The sequence below is a fragment of the Berghia stephanieae genome, chromosome 5 (assembly GCF_034508935.2).
Source record: "Berghia stephanieae isolate SIO BIC M18660-M18661 chromosome 5, UCSD_Bste_1.3, whole genome shotgun sequence".
NCBI lineage: Eukaryota > Metazoa > Mollusca > Gastropoda > Nudibranchia > Aeolidiidae > Berghia > Berghia stephanieae.
In genome coordinates this window covers 26,083,177-26,103,242 of record NC_088364.1, presented here as the reverse complement: position 1 = coordinate 26,103,242, position 20,066 = coordinate 26,083,177, and the positions used below count along the sequence as shown (strand labels likewise).

At 36.3% G+C, this 20,066-nt stretch overlaps 1 protein-coding gene and 1 long non-coding RNA gene across 3 annotated transcripts in view; one reads left to right on the top strand and one right to left on the bottom strand.

Annotated features, from left to right (window-relative positions):
• The window catches only part of LOC144972669 (protein transport protein Sec31A-like), a 54,194-nt gene extending 44,037 nt beyond the window's left edge, over positions 1-10,157 (top strand). Inside the window, exons 24-27 of one of the 2 annotated variants that reach the window (XM_078914158.1) lie at positions 382-492; positions 3,399-3,524; positions 7,029-7,100; positions 7,971-10,157. In XM_078914158.1, coding sequence (XP_078770284.1) covers positions 382-492; positions 3,399-3,524; positions 7,029-7,100; positions 7,971-8,159 — 498 coding nt within the window. In that variant the 3' untranslated portion in view covers positions 8,160-10,157. The remainder of the gene's footprint in view (positions 1-381; positions 493-3,398; positions 3,525-7,028; positions 7,101-7,970) is intronic. The other variant, XM_078914159.1, reaches the window with a different exon arrangement.
• LOC144972671 (uncharacterized) lies at positions 9,183-16,481 on the bottom strand. Its single transcript, XR_013645403.1, has 2 exons — positions 16,346-16,481; positions 9,183-9,425 (listed from the first exon to the last, which is right to left on the bottom strand). It is a non-coding gene; the product is annotated as an uncharacterized LOC144972671 (long non-coding RNA).
• Positions 16,482-20,066: the final 3,585 nt, after the last annotated feature.

Sequence of the window (20,066 nt, the reverse complement as noted above, 5' to 3'; positions counted from 1 at the left end):
AGTTTTTTTTTTTATTTACTAGAATTGGATTGCAAATTTATTGGATTATATTAAAGCATTGCATGTTTTGATCTCTATTTGCTCAAATAACATTAAACTAATAGCAATTCTGAGATTTTAATTTTTTAAAAAAGTTATTGCATTTGTGGATGTTACATTTGCATGGTTATTAATTCCCCCCCCTACATAAAAAAAAAAATGGAAAAACCTCCAAAAAATAATACTGTTTGTTGAGCTTCAGAAATCTTTTTAACGAATTTAAGATAAGGATAATGTTTTGAGGTTGAACTGAATAACCCTGATATGCTTTGTTCTCCTTCTTTACTAACAATGATTTTTTATCACTTAACTCCTAAACATATGATGTGATTGTTGATGCAGCCACCCACGTCTTCCTATACTGGCATGATTAACTACCAGGGATTCAACAACCCTAATACTGTATCCCCTGCCCATCGAATGGGTTCTCAAAATGCACAGCAGCCTCAACAGGTAAGATGTATGTTCAGGATGCCAACCAGGCTGAGCTTGGAGAGTGTATAAAGCCAACTCAAATGGCATTTGTAGAAATGAAAATAAGATTTTTAAAAGAATAAATATGCATCACATGGTAGTGTATTTCCATGGTTTTTACCATGTTCACTTTTTCATATATTTCACCCTCATTTTCCAAAATAATTCAGAACAATTGTAGGTTAAGATCTTTTTTTTTTGTTTTTTTTTGTACCAACAATGTTACAAAATTGAATTCTTCACTGAAACAATTAAGTTAAATTATGTGAATGGTTGATTTTGGAAGTTTCATGGAAATTGAGATTTCTACATCTTTTGTATTTCAGCTTTAAATTGCTAAATGTCAAAAGAAGGTTTCAACTGCTAATATATTTATTTTGATTATTTATTTTTTTTGATTAACACCAAATTAAACACACATGAAAAAAAAACAAACAAAATTGTTAAAACTTATTTTCTCTTAGTCTGGTTTTTTCTCTGTGAAAAAATTAGTGATTTTTCTGAAATCAAATTAGATAGAATCTTTGAATAGGAAGCGTTGTATATCAATAATAAACAATAATCTCAATTTTATTTTCTTAATACATGTGCATAGTTTTCCCATGTCACCACACTTTATTTAGTCAGGCAGTATAAGGGCATGCCATTTTACCAGTGCAGCTTTTAATGCTTTTAATTCAAGACAGATCACACGCCATGAATACAATACACTCTCCCAGACAACTTTCTCTTGAAAAGTATATACAGTAAAATCCCAATACACCACAATTTTAGGGGCAGAAAAGCATGGCAGTATGGGCAGTATAACTAATAGTTTTATCACTAACTTGCATAGAGTTACAAATTATCATGTTCACATAATAGTTTTCCAAGGTTTGTAGAACAGATGGGCGATATAGAAAGGTTTTGCTTTATCCCATATTGCTATCAAAAGATAATCCATTTATACCCTTATGTTGTATTCAATTACAATGCACATAAAAGCTTTTAATAAACCTTACATCAATATGCTTTGAAATTCCTTGTCACAATATTACTATGACTTATATATTGAAATTGATTGTTGTGCGTAGGAATTTTTAGCTGTTTAGTCGTCCAGAGTGGAAGATTTTAAAATCCTAACACGTGAAAGAAAGTTGCGTATTTGGTAATGATATGATTTATTGGTTTTAGTTGTCCCCATTCATAATTAGTAGATTATTTTTGTGGAATTTAGATAATCCATCAAAATAAAAAATTGAAATCCTCCCCTTGAGTGTCTCATTGATGAGATTTTAGATGCACACACACACACACACACACACACACACACACACACACACTCGCTCTCTCTCTCTCCCTCCCCTCTCTCTCTCTCCCTCCTCTCTCTCTCTCTCTCTCTCTCTCTCTCTCTCTCTCTCTCTCTCTCTCTCGCTCTGTGTGTGTGTGCGGGCACGCGGATGGGCGGACATGCTTTAACCATATTTTATCTTTATTATTATTGAATTCACAAAATATTCTAAACATACTGAATGGTTGTTGTCACACATTGTGTTTTCTGATTTTGAAGAAACATATTGCCAAATCAATTTGCTTTTCCAAATAAAATGAATGTATCATTATTATTATTATTATTATTATTATTATTATTATTATTATTATTATTATTATTATTATTATTTATTATAATTATTATTAATCTTGAACAGTTGTAAATTACCCATTTTAATCCCTCTATTTTCATTGAACTGCCAATGCGAAAATCTCGAACACTGTCGAAGCTAACACAGAAGTCTATCAAAATGGGCCATAACTTTCGTATTTGTTGATAAAATTCTTATGCCTTATGTTTGTATTGAATGGAAACAAAAACTGCCATTGCTCTCAATGTGGCCTTTAATGTATTAGTTAATGTGTTAAATGTGCATGTGTGGAGTATGAGTGTGTGTGTGTGTGTGTGTGTGAAGCTGGTCGACCAGTGTCTTATGTGTACCAGTACCAGTGGGGACTAGTGAGGCAATAATGATATGAGGCTGTTACTGTTATTGTATTAAAATCAAAGAAGTAATTAGGGGTGGGGAAGAAGGCGTCAGAGAGATAACTGGGGAGATTAGGTACCAGATTAGTAGGTTAAAGACGTCGCATGCTGAGTGTGTAATCAACAATGGGACGTGCTGGCTTTCTCTTATCATAGTACACATAAAGGGGAACATTATTTCACCTGTTCATGAATGAAACAAGACGCACTTAATGCTACACCTCATTATAATGGGACTTCACACACTCCTCCTTCACATTCTTCTTCTTATTCTTTGTCAAATACCCAACACAGACATCTCCAACTAACAGGCCCAGTTCTAATTTGTTCAAGATTTCCGTGCTGCACTGTATGATTTATTATTATTTATTTATTTATTATTTATTTTTAATTTTAAAAAATTTAATAATTTTTTTTTTTAACAAGGGATGTGCCCATTACAATTTTGCGTAGTAAATAGTTTAGTACACAATGCTGGAGTCCTTGGAGTTAGTAAATAGTTTAGTACACAATGCTGGAGTCCTTGGAGTTCTCACGTTGCTCAGGTACCATGCTGTATACACTGTCTCGTAAAGTGTGTTCACATTAGACTTTTTGATTTGCTGTCATCAAATTTAGAAGGCACCTTCTGTTAACTTTGTTGCAAAATTATTTGTAAATGAAAATATTATAGAATCTAAAATGCAATTTCAATGGTGCAAAATATGCCGACATACACCTTTAAAAGTATCTGTGCTATTTCAAACCTTGTTTGAATTTTTCTTTCATGACCTTTGAAAAATCCTTGATTGGAGTCATTGGATCTAAGTATGTAGATTATTTTTGTTTTTGTCATTATGATCATTATTTTGTTTTTATCTATGTCCAGCCCAAACAGGCCCCAATGGAGCCCCCCAAACCAATTGAAAAGGGCCCTGTTCCAGCTGAACACCGGGTGTTACAAGATATTCTGGATAAGCTCGTCAAGAGCTGCTCTCAGGTTGCCCCTAATGCTGTAAGTATTTTACTTTATAAAAGAAATGGACATGAGGAGTGTCTGTAAAAGGGAAAGATTTATTCACTTATTATTAACTTAAAATCAGAACTGTAGTCAATCGGTCCCAAAGCATAATAAAATGAGGATCTTTGTATATTTTTTATTGTTTCTTGGTGGGGACTCTGTGTCCAAAACTCATTCTTTATCCTGTTTTTTTATTGAAGTTCCCGTGGCCTCTTTAAATTCAAGGACCCCTTGAAAACTTTGATTTTGATGTTTCTGAGAAAATGTCCTTGAAAATTCCTTGATTTTCATTTAAGGAGAAAACTCCTTGAATTTTGCGATATCGCCACTACTCCAACCACATCATCATCATTGATACTAACACCAGTACAGCTACCACCACATCATCGTGGCTACCATCACTACTACAACCACAACACCATCATCACTGCCAACACGAATACAATAACCACTACCACACCATTATCAATGCCACCAATACTATAGCCACGACCACCACCATGTCATACTTACCACAACTACAACCACCACTAATTCTTCATTTTCGTCATTACCTCCACTACTACAAACACCACCACCACCATTACATCATCATCATCACCACTTCTAAAACAGCCACCAACATATCGTCATTGTCACTACCACCACCAATTCCAGCACATCATTATCACTACTACCACTACCACCACCACCACCACCAATTCATCGTCACCGTCACTACCACCCCTACTACAATCACTACAACTACTACCACATCATTTTCATTACCTTCCTTACACAGGGTGTCCAGGCAAGTCAGTTTTCTGTCAGAAAACTGATCTGTCGGTCGGATAAATCAAAATTTGTTCATTAAAATTGATGCAGGTTGCGCAGTTGCAAATATCAGATCAGAGCAAATATCAGTACCTATAAGCCTGTCAATATTGAAAATGCTCGCTTTGCCTGAAGTTTAAAACAATTGTGAGTAAAACTCCATCATACTAGCCATTCCTATAACACGAAACACTCAACAGTTATTGATGCCTCTATCTATGAGTCTGTTCGGTTTAGCGGCACATGTTGTATTAGTCTGCATTATTGCAGGGATAAGGGATGAAGGGAGTCGGCATGTAAAGATGAAACAAACAATGACGTACATGGGAGTGTCATGAGGACGCTGGTGCTTGTCATGCAGGTGTTTTTTAACCTCTTAATGGTGACGCTGATTTCTTTGTTTCATCTATATTCTTTTTGTGGAGAATAAACAGTTTTTACCAAGAGAGCAGTAAGAAGTTCGCGACCTGGACTTCAATTATCTATAATTGCATTGCAGTCACTTGTCTTATGATGAAAACAGTGATCTGGTGTTGGATCAAAGTAAGATCAAATTACACCTTTATAGGGGTACATTTTTAATGTGTTTAACTCTATTTTTTTTAATGATTGGCAAGTGAGGTAGAAATGTCACAGTTTGCCGGATGGTGCGTGTTGGTACAATTAACAGTAACATTGATTTGTTTTCAAATAATAGTTTCCCTTTATATTATTTTTAATTCAAAATAAGTTGTTTCCACCATGAGAGCAATACGAATATCGTGACTCGGGCTTCAATCAAACTATAATTGCATTGCCGTTGCTGTCTTTTGATAAAAACGGTTAGATCAAAGTAAGATTGAAATTCACCTTTGAAAGATTAAAGATTAAGTTGTTTTTTTTCGATTGTTTTTTTCTCAAACACGGCTTCGTTGTTTGTTTTTTTTTTGGGGGGGGGGGGGTACTGTCTGGCAAGTAGATTGCGGTACACACATGCACACGTAACACGAGGCATCTAGGTCACGATACAAGACTTCTTGTGCCATGACAGCAAACCAGATCGAGAGACATTCCCATAAAAGTGAGCAATTCTTGCTACAGCTCTACCATACACCAATCAAAGGATTGATAGGTACTTTAATAAAAATGCCAATGTCCAGATTTAAAGAAAATAAATCTTATATTAATATTGTCTCATTGCAATGCACATGTGGAAAGCTGATTTTTGGTCAACAAGATGATCACAATAGAAAACCTTGTTGAAGAGTAATTGGTAGCAAGTCCCTTTACTTGCCAATTCATTACTGGAGAGAAAGTTTCTGAGGTGTGATATCTCTGACCTGCTGAAATCATACAGCAAAGAAAGGCTCGGATGTTCTGGAAAAAGAGGCCACCAGAAAAAGAAAATAATGCACATAGCGGTGGCTGAAAATGTAGTAATAAGGATATTCTTGCTTCAGAAATAGCAAGGAAAGAAAAGTAGTTAGATTAGAACCTGAGTCTGCTATTGTGTATATAAGTTAGTATTATCTAAAAACTGATTGTGTAAATACAATAGAATATTTTAGTGTGAGTATGTATATAGTGTAGTGAAGATAGGCCCAATATAGTTCTCGATATGAGTAATCAAAATTGTTGAGCTACTTGGCATAGTCAGTCTCGAGCCGTGATGTCCTGAATTGTATTTGCTTTGGAATTCCCTCAAATGGTAAGATTTATAATATTATAAGTAAATGTCTGGAAATTTACTACTTCGTGTCATTTTGTAAAGTCCGATTGTGATAAATTGTGGTAGGATTTTTGCTTGAGCTGATAGGATTTTTTAATGTCTCTGATACCTGGACACCCTGTTACAATAATCACCACCATCACATCACCATCTCTCCCACCACTACTATAACCACCACCACATCACAATCCCTATCACCACTACAACTACAACATTACCATCCCAACGACCACCACGACAACAACCACCACCTCATCATCCCTACCACCATTATTACAACTACCACCATCCCTATCACCACTACTACAACCACCACATCACCATTCCTACTACTTCTACAACAATCACAATCCCTGCCGCCATTAGTACAACCACCACCACATCACTATCCCTACCACCACCACTTCTACATTAACCACTACCACATCACCATCCATACCGCCATGACTATAACCACCACCACATCACCATCTCTACCACCACTACTACTACTACAACCACCACCACATCACCATCCCTAATACCACCACATCACCATGCCTACCTCTACTACTGCAACCACTACCATATCACCATCCATACCGCCATGACTATAACCACCACCACATCACCCATCCCTACCACCTCTACTACTACTACAACCACCACCACATCACCATCCCTAATACCACCACATCACCATGCCTACTTCTACTACTGCAACCACTACCATATCACCATCCATACCGCCATGACTATAACCACCACCACATCACCCATCCCTACCACCTCTACTACCACTACAACCACCACCACATCACCATCCCTAATACTAATACCACGACATCACCATGCCTACCTCTACTACTGCAACCACTACCATATCACCATTCCTAAGACCACTATTACGACCGTCACATCACCATCCCTAATACCACATCACAATTTTGCCATTCTTTTCATGTAAATAATCAACTCTTACTTCAATATTTTTTCAGCAAATGAAGCGTAAACTAGAAGATGTCTCCAGGAAACTTGACATTCTTTATGACAAACTGAGAGCAAATGCTGTGAGTTTGCCTTTTTTTTCTCTTTTTCTCTTTGATTTATGGATGTCTTAATTCCAGTCTGAATTGGTTATGTATTGTCGACCTCACTTGTCAATTTATTAAACTACAACAACTCTTAATTTATATTTTAAAAAAAATTTTTTTTTGCTTTTTTTCATAATTCATCACTATATTATGTAGTTAGTATATACAATCAATAAAAAAAAGTGCAATATAGTTGTCACTACTTACAAATATTAATTTTCATTTATGATGGATATTTTTATGGGTCAAGACGTAACTATTGGACTGCATTGTATTCAAATTGATCATATCTTGGATGTGAGGAAAGCTTGAATTCTAGGAAATTAAGAATAAATTCGTTGTAAGAGTGAATTGTATTTTGAATTTAACATGCAGGACCAGATATCTGAGATGCTTGAAGATCAATGGTTAAAGGATTCTAAGCTGCTAGAAGCTGTTGACTGTAAAGTGTAAATTAACAAAAATGAATAGAACAGATTCAAAAAAGAACAAAATACCAAAGATGGATAATTTTGGACTCCAAAGCCCTTCTTCAGCCACAAAAATAAAAACATAACTACATTACTTAAAAACCAGGTAGATGGCAGAGAAATATTTCTCTGGTATTTTGTTCTATTTTGAATCTGTTAGTTTTATTCTTTTTTTGTTTATAAGATCAGTGGTTAGAGCACTTTTGAATAACTTTACAATTGATCTGGTTCAATATCAATTTTAGCCAATATTTAATTCTGGCCCCTTTCCACACTGTATTGATCTGGTAGCTAGATTTAAATTAGGTCTCAAAGAAAAGACTTTAAATAATTTTTTTGAAAATCCTTATGTAAATATTGTTTTGTCTGTCCATAGTTGTCCCAGTCGGTTCTGACAGGTCTCCATCAAATCATCCAATCCGTACAACAGTATGACTATAATGCAAGCATTGGTGTCTATACAGGCATGGTTGCTCAAGGAAACTTCTCAGAGATCTCAAACTTCATGCCTGCCATCAAGGTCTTGCTCCAAGCAGCTTTGCAAATGCAGGTGTATGTGCAATAATGATGACTGCTACCTCTAGATTATGTTACTGATTTTCTCCACCGGATCACAAATCATTTATCCGTTTGAAGATAAAAATCTTAAAAGTAGTTGCATATGATACAATTCCTGATAAAGCATTTGAAAAAAATACCACCCCACCCCCCCCCCCCCCCCAAATATTTTAAAAAAATGTTAAATATCAGCTTTTTTTTTAGGACAACGTATTTTTGCTGATGATTTTTTTCATGTGTATTACTTATTCAATCTGCTTTATTTGGCAATAAATCATATACAGCCTTTCATGTTTTTATTTTGCATCAGTTTCTCCCTCCAAATCTTTCAATGACTATAAACAAAGCCTTGGTTGGAGAACACTGGAAGTCAACTGAAACAAGGTTGTGATGACGTACGCCCATCACTCTTTGACCAAAACTGAGATGGAGAATTTAAATTGTTTAAATTTTATTCAAGAATAATATAAGGGTGGGGGGAATCAAAGCATATTGACTTGTTTTTCTAAGTTAATATGAGCTACAGTTTGTTGAATGTAACCATCATATTCTCATTGCTTTGTAATAATTCCTTTAGAAGGTATAGTTCATTGTTAATAATGATAATGAAAGTGAAGAGTTATTGTAATGGTTGTATAATATGGATCACTGTATCAATTTGTGGATTTTATGATGGTGTACTCCATCCCTTCCACATACTTTTAGTCAACATAAAAACATCATTATTTATTTGGAATATTTTATTTCTTTGGGTTGGGGAGGGGGGAACATTTCTTAAGTTTTGAATTGAGAAGTTCAAAATAATATAAAAGTTTTGAATTGAAAAGTTTATAATAATATAAGTATAAGCACTCAATAAATATAAATGGTGCAATATTAAAAGAGATCGTTTGTTGAAGTTTGACTGGAGAATGGTAAAGGAAATAATTAAGAATGATTAACTTATAATTGTTACAATTTGAGATTGGATATGAAATTATGTTTTTGCTTTATTTAAAATCCGTAATGTCAAAAAACAGAACCAACAAAAAATAATTTAAAAGAGTTTTATTTCGTGCTTCGAAAAAAATCAGTTTTTATTCCATTTTGAACGCCGACTTAAAAAAAACAAGAAAACAAACAGACAAGAGGGTCGTGAGTCGTCGAACACATGTGTAGTCAGTAAATAACTAGCACGCATAGCATGTGTCGGGCGTTTCTCTCTATTTTGCTACTGACCCATATGCATTTCTCTGGCTGTCTCGTTTCCTTCCAATGCTTTCTTTGTTTCAGTCTAAAAGACAACCGGAAAAAAATTAGTGCAAAATAAATATTTTTCTTCGAATGGTGATTGACTGTTCTCATCGGAAGTTTTCTTTCCTCACAACCATGATTGTTTAAATTTTTTTTTCTTCCTTCTCACACGACTGCACCTCCTCCTTCTCTTCTTCTTCTTATATAAGAATTAATCCAAATAAACGAAAGAATCAGCTTAAAACTTTAACACAAACAAACAGGAGCGAAGATAAAGAGTTTCTCGTGTCAAGCACAAGTTACACATCCTTCCTTTCATTTTACAACTAACTCAGACTTGGGGCCCAGAAATGTGTGTACTCTCAAATAATTGGGATTATTTATTTTTGGTACCATAAAATAAGGACCTGCTAATTTTGTATTACAAATGAGTTGGGGAAAATGACAGGATTTGACTAGTCAATTGACGTGGTATATCTGTGTTGTGTTTATTAATTAATCCATATTTTTGTCCTGTTGGACTATTTTCGCGTATTCAAAAAGTTCTGACAATTTTTTCACCAACCATTTACAGGCCTGACTGATATTGTGCCCTTGAAATCTACATTTGTCTCCTTTTTAAACTAATTCCCCTTTGTCTCACATTTCTTGGGTGCCTTAATTGTAATTCTATAACTTTTTACTGTCCCATTTTCTTTCTTTTTACTGGTATTGAAATGACCTAATGTGTTGCGAGCGTCATAAAACCCTTTAAAACATTAACAAAAACAAACAAGCAATTGCTATTGTCCTTTTCATGCTACAGTAGAACATGAAAGTAACGTACTCGGAAATAGCGAGAACTCGGAAATAGCGAGTAAAATCTAAATCCCCGTTTTTTCCCCTTATTTGAGTCATGAAAATTAGCATGAAAGTGGCGAGTATGAAAAAGAGGTCAACTCGGAAATAACGAGCATTTCCTGCCCCAGCCCAGGACTGCGAACGAAGTAAAGCAAAACAAGAGACAATGGCAATTTAAATATTTTTAGCCTAGCCTCTTTTCTTTTCTTATTTTTCGTTACGAGTAATATTACATAGTAGCCCTAGTCTGTAGTAGTACATAATAGGCGAAACAAATTTGGGGGGGGGTTGGGTTTGTGTGCGTGTGTGTGTATTGGGGGTGGGGGTCAATTATTCACCTAATGTGGTGCCACGCGACGCGCGAGGTAAACACATGTCAACATGCCTCACTTCACAGCATCGGTCAGGGAGTAGCATCGTTAACGAACGACACGATCAGCCAGAGAGGGGAGTGTGGAACCATTATTTCAATGGGTCAGTGATTGAGTGATGCGCTTGCTTACCTCATCAAACATGCCGAGTGCATACAAACACTCGCGCGCACACGCTTCTATGTTCTTGTTTTTTTTCTAGTCATGATTTTACTTGAAAATAAAAACAATAAACAACAATAACAAAAAACCAAGCATTCTGCCACTTCTGTGAAGAAATTGAAATAGGGGCGACGGCTTTTACTCGAATTACACACTGAGGGGAATAACCAGCAATATTATAACCTTTCCTGGCAACTCGGGGAATAGCGAGAACTCGGATATAGCGAGTAATCAGGAGTGGACCCGTCGAACTCGCTATTTCCGAGTTCTACTGTATAAAACCAGGGATAGACTTCCCATCTATAGACTTAATGACTCTGAAGGACCAGTCTAGTATTGTATATTATAATTACAAACGATGAATACTCTTTTTGAGTGAGGATAGTGTATAACTTTTTTCTTCCTAAATTTAATAAATCTTCCATTTGTATATTTTGTTTAGAGGAAGGAGAAATGATTATTAATCTTTTGTTTTTTCCTCTCCTTTGAAAAACATGTATGATTTCAAATGGTAAACTTTGTAATTAATTTGTTTAATGCCCACTGTAATGTGATGATTAGTCTTACTCTACTGATCTGACACCGTTGCTCTTGAAACGCCCATGGAGTCGGAGTTTAACCAAGTTCCTATAGCATAAAACGAAAAGTCCAATCGCCACCATTTAATTTTAGTTGTTTACTTTATTATTCTTGTTGGCAGTGGGTGAAATTGCGTGGGAATTTTGGCCTTCGTTAACCAATGGTTTCTACATCAGATACTCCTTTGCTTGCCCCTCCATGTCTTTATTATTGTCCTTTTCATCTAGCTACATGGTATTGTTCTGGAATAAGACTTTCATTTGCCTCAGGCCTGCTTGGGGGGTTTAGCTGAGAGGGAAACAGTCAGATGGATTTATATATTTCTGAGGAATTTCGTTTCTTTGTGAACAATTTCTCACATATTATATATAGATATATATATATATTATTTAAAATATTTACCACAATGTTTGGGGCAGTCTACATCGATGTTTCAGGCTTAATTTGCCATCTTCAGGACTGAGTTGTTTTGTTGACTGTTGTTGTTTCTTGAAGTGGTTCCGGTTTGAAGTTAATTAAGAGGAATTTGCGCCGATGGGGACACTTTCCGTAGATCTCATTTTTCATGTTGAGTGTGGCTTCATGAGGTTGTTTGATTATGGTATATATTTTCTTCCAGGCATAAGCTACATTGTTTTGATCAAAACAATGTAGCTTATGCCTGGAAGAAAAATATACCATAATCAAACAACCTCATGAAGCCACACTCAACATGAAAAATGAGATCTACGGAAAGTGTCCCCATCGGCGCAAATTCCTCTTAATTAACTTCAAACCGGAACCACTTCAAGAAACAACAACAGTCAACAAAACAACTCAGTCCTGAAGATGGCAAATTAAGCCTGAAACATCGATGTAGACTGCCCAAACATTGTGGTAAATATTTTAAATAATAATTCGCTCCATTACTACATGTCGAGCACTTTTCGTACCATATTTGTATCAAACACGATTCGATATATATATATATATATTTATTTATTTATTGACTTATATGCATTTTAACCATCTGAGTGTGCTGCTCCCTCTGTCGTATTGTGGTGCTTGTGCAGGACACAAGACTTTTGGATGGATTCCTCTTGGACCTTTCCTGCAATCTGAACCCTTTGTCTTCGTCTCTCATGAGTGCAAATGTTAATTTTTTTCCTTTTACTAGCGCTAAAGGACTTTTTAAAAAAAATGTTGCACGAGTTTAAAATTCTGCAAAGCTATTTGTTCTTGGTGTAACAGTTTCAGTGTCAGATGAGTGGCTGTAGACCACGATTGCTCTATGACTTATCATGAGTTTCACCATAGTCTATATGAAGCTCTGTGAATGGTTTGTTCGAAGTTGTGTGTGTGTGAGAGAGAGAGAATTGTATGATCCTGTGTGCCAATATAAATGTGATAATTTTACAACAAAGTAGCATGAAAATAAAAAATTTATTAAAAAGCCTTGTTTGATTTTCACCCCTCTTCATTACAACAGAACACACTTATTAGAACTTATTCCTCCCTCCCTTTATATTTCAGTAAAATAAAGAACTTTGCTGATATTAAGTACTTTTTCTGCTGGCATGGTAGCCGAATGTGACCCGGGAGATCCTAAGTTCATGCAGTTTCAGAAACCTTTTTTTTCTTCTTTGGGCAAGATTATTATCCCCCAATTTTGATTTCCGTTTACATCAGACATTTCCTGGTTGGGGTTCCTGACTTCCCATAGTGGGCAAGGAGGCACTTATTGTGTCTTCTATCCCCTTGTATCTGTTTTCCAACATGCTTTCTGTCTTTGTCTTGGAATAAGATTACTTGGTTTTATCCTGGCCCTGGCTGGGAGGGAAACAGTCAAATGTATAGCGAGTTTTGGGAGTTTAAATTTTTTGTCTTGTAAATCATCTCTGAAATGCACTGTATTATTATTTGTTCTACATTTATATAATACAGTCCACTCCAGATAATCGCAACACCTTGGGATCAGCGAAAATGTTGCAATTAACTGACGTTGCAACATTTTACACAAATATGGTAAACTGAAACTAGTTGTTGTAAACATTGTTCTTAATCCACCACAGACAGCATTATAATTGAAATAAAAACCATATGGCAGCTCTATATAGATTTTGTCAAGCAAAAGTAGCTTTGATGCAAGTCGGCATCTTATTCAGATTGGATTAACTTTCACTCTTTTGTTCTCAACATTTGTAAGAGTCAAAGAGATTAGACATGGTGAGAGACAATAAGCTCTCACCAAACTCATTGCTCACAATACACCATTGTCAATCCCAAAACAAAGGATAACGCTCAGTCTCTCTTTACAACTGTCAATTGTCTACGTGTTGTGAAAACATTGCCCAGCCCCTCGCCTCCTATTAAATGGTCACAGATAACATCACAAACCCATACTGAAAAGCCCCGCCCTCTTTTATCTCTAATAGTGTGGTGACACACTACTGTAGCATTGAATCCCGGTTACTCTCGACTTTTCAACTGTCACAATTTCTTCTATGATGAAATCGTGATATTTTGTTTGATTTCTTAAATTTACCACTTTTTGAGGGCGAAAATTTGTTGCAATTAACCGGAAACTTTTATACAGAGTTAATTCTGTTTCTTGGGAAATGTTGCGATTAACCGAAAGTTACGATTATCCGGAGTGGGCTATACATAGCTGCCAATCCTACCGAAAATTGCGGGAGACTCCCGTATTTTTAGTTTGTCTCCCGCGCTCCTGCCCGTCAAACCGATCTCCCGCATTATCGTGCAGTAGCCTGTCTGTAGGCCCAGGCCCAGGCCCCATGTTAGCCTACCATGCGGGTCTTTTCGATTCTTTCGGTACGTACTTAAAGTTCCGGTCCTCCATTTTGTAAACGGAAGTGGGTTTAAGTCATTTGGTATTGTAGATTTATAATCGGAAAGGCCGATACTGAATCCGTTCTTTTTAGTGAAGTTAAATACAGTGCAACCTCGATATATAACGACATCGTTGGGACCGTGAAAACGTGTCGTTATAGAGGGATGTCGTTACAGAGAGGTTTCCTATTTGTGTATATCAGGTGTTTTGGGTCTTGTGTAGTGAATGTATACTTTTTCATTTTCCCTCTGTAGTTTATCCGGGCTTGGGACCGGCAATGAATGGAGAGTGGACAAAGAATTTATAAACAGTCCAGTGTTGACCTGTCACAGGCATTCATTGGGTGAAAGGCAAGCCTTCTGATTGGCTCTGGTGTTGTACAAATGTGACTATTGATTGGCTGAAAAAGAAGCGTTTTCATTGGCTACAATAAGAACTAGCTCTGGGCTCATTACGAGTAGACAACATACATAGAATGAGGATACCACTTGTGATAGTTACGAACAATTTCATTGTAGACAAACACCTTCAAGGTTTGTCAGACCAGAAATGTCGTTATACAGAGGTTTTGCTGAAATGTACGTCGCTATAGAGAGGTTTTTATTACTAATGATATATAGTAAAATAAAATGGGACCTGAGTACCACGTCGTTATACAGGGAATGTCGCTATAACGGATGTCGTTACATCGGAGTTGCACTGTAGCTCTACATGGCTGATATCGATTGTAATTAAATTATTTATGTATCTCCCTGATTTTTTCTGACCAAAACTCCCTCTTAATAAGCTTGGTGGGTTGGCAGCTATATATATATATGTATATTTATTTATCAGGCCTGTAAATTAAGTAAATCTTCCAACAATCCTCTCCGAATAATCGCAACGCCTTGGGATCAGCAAAAATGTTGCGAATAACTAAAGTTGAGTTTCCTGTCCACTATAGCAACATTTTCCCTCTGAGTTTACACAGGCTGGGACTGCCATGGCTGCGATATCTTTGGTCGATTTCACAAAGACTGTTGGGACACTGTTCTCACCGCTGCTTGTAAGTTTTTGTAGCAATTTTGATTTGACCATTGATCAGTTTCACACCATATATGGTAAACTTAAACTAGTTGTAAACACTTCATAGTCCACCAAATTGAGCAATTTGATTGAAACAAAAACCATATGGCAGCCCTGTATTTGGCCAAGCAACAGCAGCATTGATGCAATTCGATATATTCATCACTGGGTGGGGATTCTGACCTCCCATAGCGGGCAGGGAGGTACAAACTGTGTCTTCTATCCCCCTTTATCTGTTATCCAACATGCTTTCTGTCTTTGTCTCGGAATGAGATTACTTGGTTTTGTCCTGGCACTGGCCGGAATCCTAGCTGGGAGGGAAACAGTCAAATGCATAGTTATTGTTTTGGGAGATGATATTTTTTTCCTTGTAAATCATCTCTCTGTTATGTATTATTATTTTTATTTTGAATGTATAATGTAAGCATTTGAGTGTGTTCCTCTTTGTTGGATTTTGTGCTTGTGTCTGGATGAGACTTGTAGGTGATTTCAAACTAAGTACATTGGTGGTATGCTCTTGGAATCTACATCTGAGCCCTATTTGTTCTCAATTCCCCTTTGTCTTACTTTTTCTTGGGTGCTTTAATTGTAATTCTAGAACTTTTTACTATCGCATTTTCTTCCTTTTTACTGGCGCTGATATAACCTAAATGTGTTGCAAGCGCCGTAAAACCCTTAAAAACAAATAAAAACAAAAAAACATATATTGATCAGATTGGACTAACTTTCACTCTTTTGTTCTCAACGTTTGTAAGAGTCAAATTAATTTTAAAAAATATTTAACAGCTTATCCAAACTCCGTTCCAATTATTATATATCTGGTATAACTGAAGATAACGATGATAATTAAAGGATAATAAAAGGAATTGTCTCAATAATAATAATAATTTGTTTTGTTAATATTATTTAGAGGTAAAAATAAAATGTCACATTTCAGATCATTTTAATTTATGGTCACAGTCAAAATATAATAAAATGGGCTATTCAAAAAATTATAAAATTACAGTTAAAAGCACCCAAGGGAAAGTAAAACTGGTTTAAATAGGGGAGTAGATTCTAAGACTGGCCCCCCAGGAAAACGCGACCGATTCGGCCGCATAATTTGCCACTTACCGCAATGCGGCCGCATAATTCACCTTTTACCGCATAATTATGCATAATATGGTTTTCAGCGTGAATTTATGACCATTGTATGAAGAAAAATGAAACTGAAAAAGTCCGACGATGTTCCCAAATACTTTAAATGGAGGCTATTCAAATTCCAAGCAGGGTTGCCAATTTGGCAGATTTTCTGCCAAATGTTCTTTTTTTTTGGCAGAATTTGAAGTCGTCTGGCAGAGAAAAATAGGTTTGGCAGTTTGGCAGATTTTATTTTCCGAGGCCTAGGGATAAATGTATAGGTCTACTCCACGTTTTCCATGACAATTTTAATGTATTAGTGATTTTTTTAAACTTGGGAAATGAAAAAAAAATTATGACATCGGCCTTGAGAATTTTTTGTTTAACAAAACTGATGAGTTTTTAAAGGGGGTACTATAAATAGTACGGTTTGGCAGATTTTTGTGGTATTTGGCAGATTTATTAAATCCAGTTGGCAGAATGCCTGAAATTAATCTGGCAACCCTGATTCCAAGTGTACGATTTGATTTGTAGTGCTGGGATTACCCGCCCAAATCATTACCCGGGTAATACCCGGGTAGTGGTCTGATTACCCGGGTACCCGCGGGTACCCGTGGCAGGAGTGACTTTTGTCCCCAAATTTTTTTTTGTGGGGGGGGGGGGGGGGGGGGGGGGGGGGGGGGCTTTTTTATTATTTTTTATTTTTTTTTTTATTAATTTATTATTTATTACAACAAATGAAGCGAAACTGAAGTAAGAAAGATAATTAACTACAATGAAAAAAAAATAATAATAATAAATAAAATAAAAGTACCTGAGATTCCTTTAAAAGATAAGAACTAATAAATTATGGTCTTAACCTTTTGATTCCAAAATTGAATCAAATGTGTGTTAACAAATAAAACAAAAAAATCATTGTAATTGAAAAATAAAGTAGGAAAATCTTTTGAAAAAATGTCATGTAAATGTAAATATGTAAATAAAATTGTATTATTTCCAATTTTTGTTCAAAAATATTAAAACCGCCAAAAATGATCGGGTACCCGTTACCCGCCCCTTTTACCCGAGTACCCGGTTTAACTTTATTACCCGCGGGTACTCGCGGGTACCCGCCCAGCCCTATTGATTTGTCTTCTTGAGATCTACCCTGATAAGCTGCTCCTGTCTCCACCTTGGGATCAACTTGAGAGCCTCACAAAGCTGAAAACTGTACCCGAGGAGATCAAGAGGTACACCCGGCAGCTTGGGCCCCTCACGGTGAAGAACTCCGTCACCTCTTCTGTTGACGTGCCGCATTTTTGGCAGTCCATTTCTGATGAAGTGCCTGCTTTGGCTGCTTATGCCAAGTACAACGATCAACAGCGCTGATGCTGAGCGCAGCTTTTCTGTTTACAATCTGATATTGTCAGACAGGCGCAGGAGTCTTAGCACAACGCCTCTGCGACATCTAGCTTGTCTGTGCTACAACAAAAAATTAAGTTTTGAATGTTGTAGTTCTTTAATTTTGAATTGGTTAAATGTAAATAAAGCAATGGAAAAATTTAGACAGCGATGTATTACTTTTTTTTTGTTTTGCATAATTTGTAATTTCCCTTGCATAATTTGCTTTTCCCCCCCGCATAATTTGCAATTTCCCCCGCATAATTTGGGATATTTTTTTTGCATATTTCCGGGGGGCCAGCTAAGAGCAATCTATCGATGTACTTAGTTTGAGATCACAAAGTCTCACCCAGATACAAGCACAGGTTCCCACTAGAGGAATACACTCAAATGTTTACATAATACAGTACTCATTGGATTCTAAAAATTAGGGAGAAATAAGAGAGCAGGCAACGGTGCAAGATAAAGATCTGAACAATTACGTATAAAGGTGACGGCCAAAAAAAAAAAAAACATCCCCCAAAAATCAGTCTACCTCGACCTCCTGATTACCTCAGTCGGTCATGCTACCAGTACCAGTACACCACAAAGGTTCCTGATAGTTGGGGCAATTTTAATTCCTATATTTCTCACAAGAGTTCGCTTTTTACGTGGTAAACCCTCGCTTGCATCACACAACACAAACAATGAACACGAGAGGACTAGGACTAAGCCATTTGATTAGCTCCATTTTTATTTTTGAAAATAGATTGAGAAATTATTGAGCTTGGTTAGACCTGCCAGGGCACACGAAGTCCCCGCCAAAATAGCTCCATGGGATCGTAGCAAGCACATAAGCTCCCCCGCCACGACAAGGCAGACTCACTTGGCAGGCACTGGTGTAAGATAAAGATCTGAACAATTGTGTATGAAAGGTGCCAGACAATGCATAGTTATTGTTTTGGGAGATGATATTTTTTTCCCTGTAAATCATCTCTCTGTTATGTATTATTATGTTTGTTATTTTTAATGTATAATGTAAGCATTTGAGTGTATTCCTCTTTGTTGGATTTTGTGCTTGTGTCCGGATGAGACATAGGTGATCTCAAACTAAGTACATTGATGGTTTGCTCTTGGAATCTGCATCTGATCCCTATTTGTTCCCAATTCCCCTTTGTCTTCCTTTCTCTTGGGTGCTTTAATTGTAATTCTAGAACTTTTTACTATCCCATTTTCTTCCTTTTTACTGGAGCTGATATAACCTAAATGTGTTGCAAGCGCCGTAAAACCCTTAAAAACAAACAAACAAACAAAGCAAGAGAGAAAAATACAACAAAAAAATACCAAAAAATCAGTCTACCTCGAAAGGGGATTGGACCTCAGACCTGGTTACCGGTCAGACATGCTACCATTACACCTAGGTTCTGGATGGTTGGGCCAATTTTATTTCCTATATTCTTCACAAGGGTATGCCTTTTAGGCTGTCAACCCTTGCTTGCATCACATTAGAGGACATATTTTTCATTTTTGTTTTGTCTGGTACCTCTCAATGAGAGTCTCATACACAATTGCATATAGTTGAGAGAAGATGTTTTTGGACGTTTTTTGAAAATGTCTATTTATAGAGCTCGAAAATCTTAGACTGAAGTGTATATCATTCCATTAAGTGGATCCGAATTTCAGGAGACCTATCACCAAAGTATTTACATTACATTTTAGGAGATGGAAACCATTTTACAGAGGTACAAACAAGAGTAAGTGTTGAATGTTGTTTTCAATGGTTTTACGGCCCTTGCAACGTAAAAGGAAAGAAAATAGGATAGTCAAAAAATTCTAGAATTACAATTAAAGCAACTACAGCCCACTCCAGATAATCGCAACTCTGTTCATCGCAACATTTCCCAGGAAATAGAATCAATTCTATATCAATGTCACTAGTTAATTGCAACAAACTTGGGTTAATCACAACAAATTTTTGACCTCAAAAAGTGGCAAATTCAAGAAATCAAACAAAATCTCATGATCAAATTTCATCATGTGTGAAATCATGACAATGACAGGTTGTAGAATTGAAATAGGGCGTGGTTTAATGCTACAGTTGTGTGAACACATTTTAGAGACAAAAGAGGGCGGGGCTTTGCAGTATGGGTTTGTGAGGTCATCTGTGACAATTAGGAGCCGAAGAGGGTGGGCATAGTTTAGACAAAAGGAAGACCATGGCAGTTGTAAGGATAGACTGATTTTTGTTTGTTTGTTTGTTGCTTTAGGTCTCTTCCAACACAATTGAGGTTATATGAGAGACCGCTGAAACAAAAAAACAAGCAATCTAACAAAAATAGTACAAATGTAAATCAAA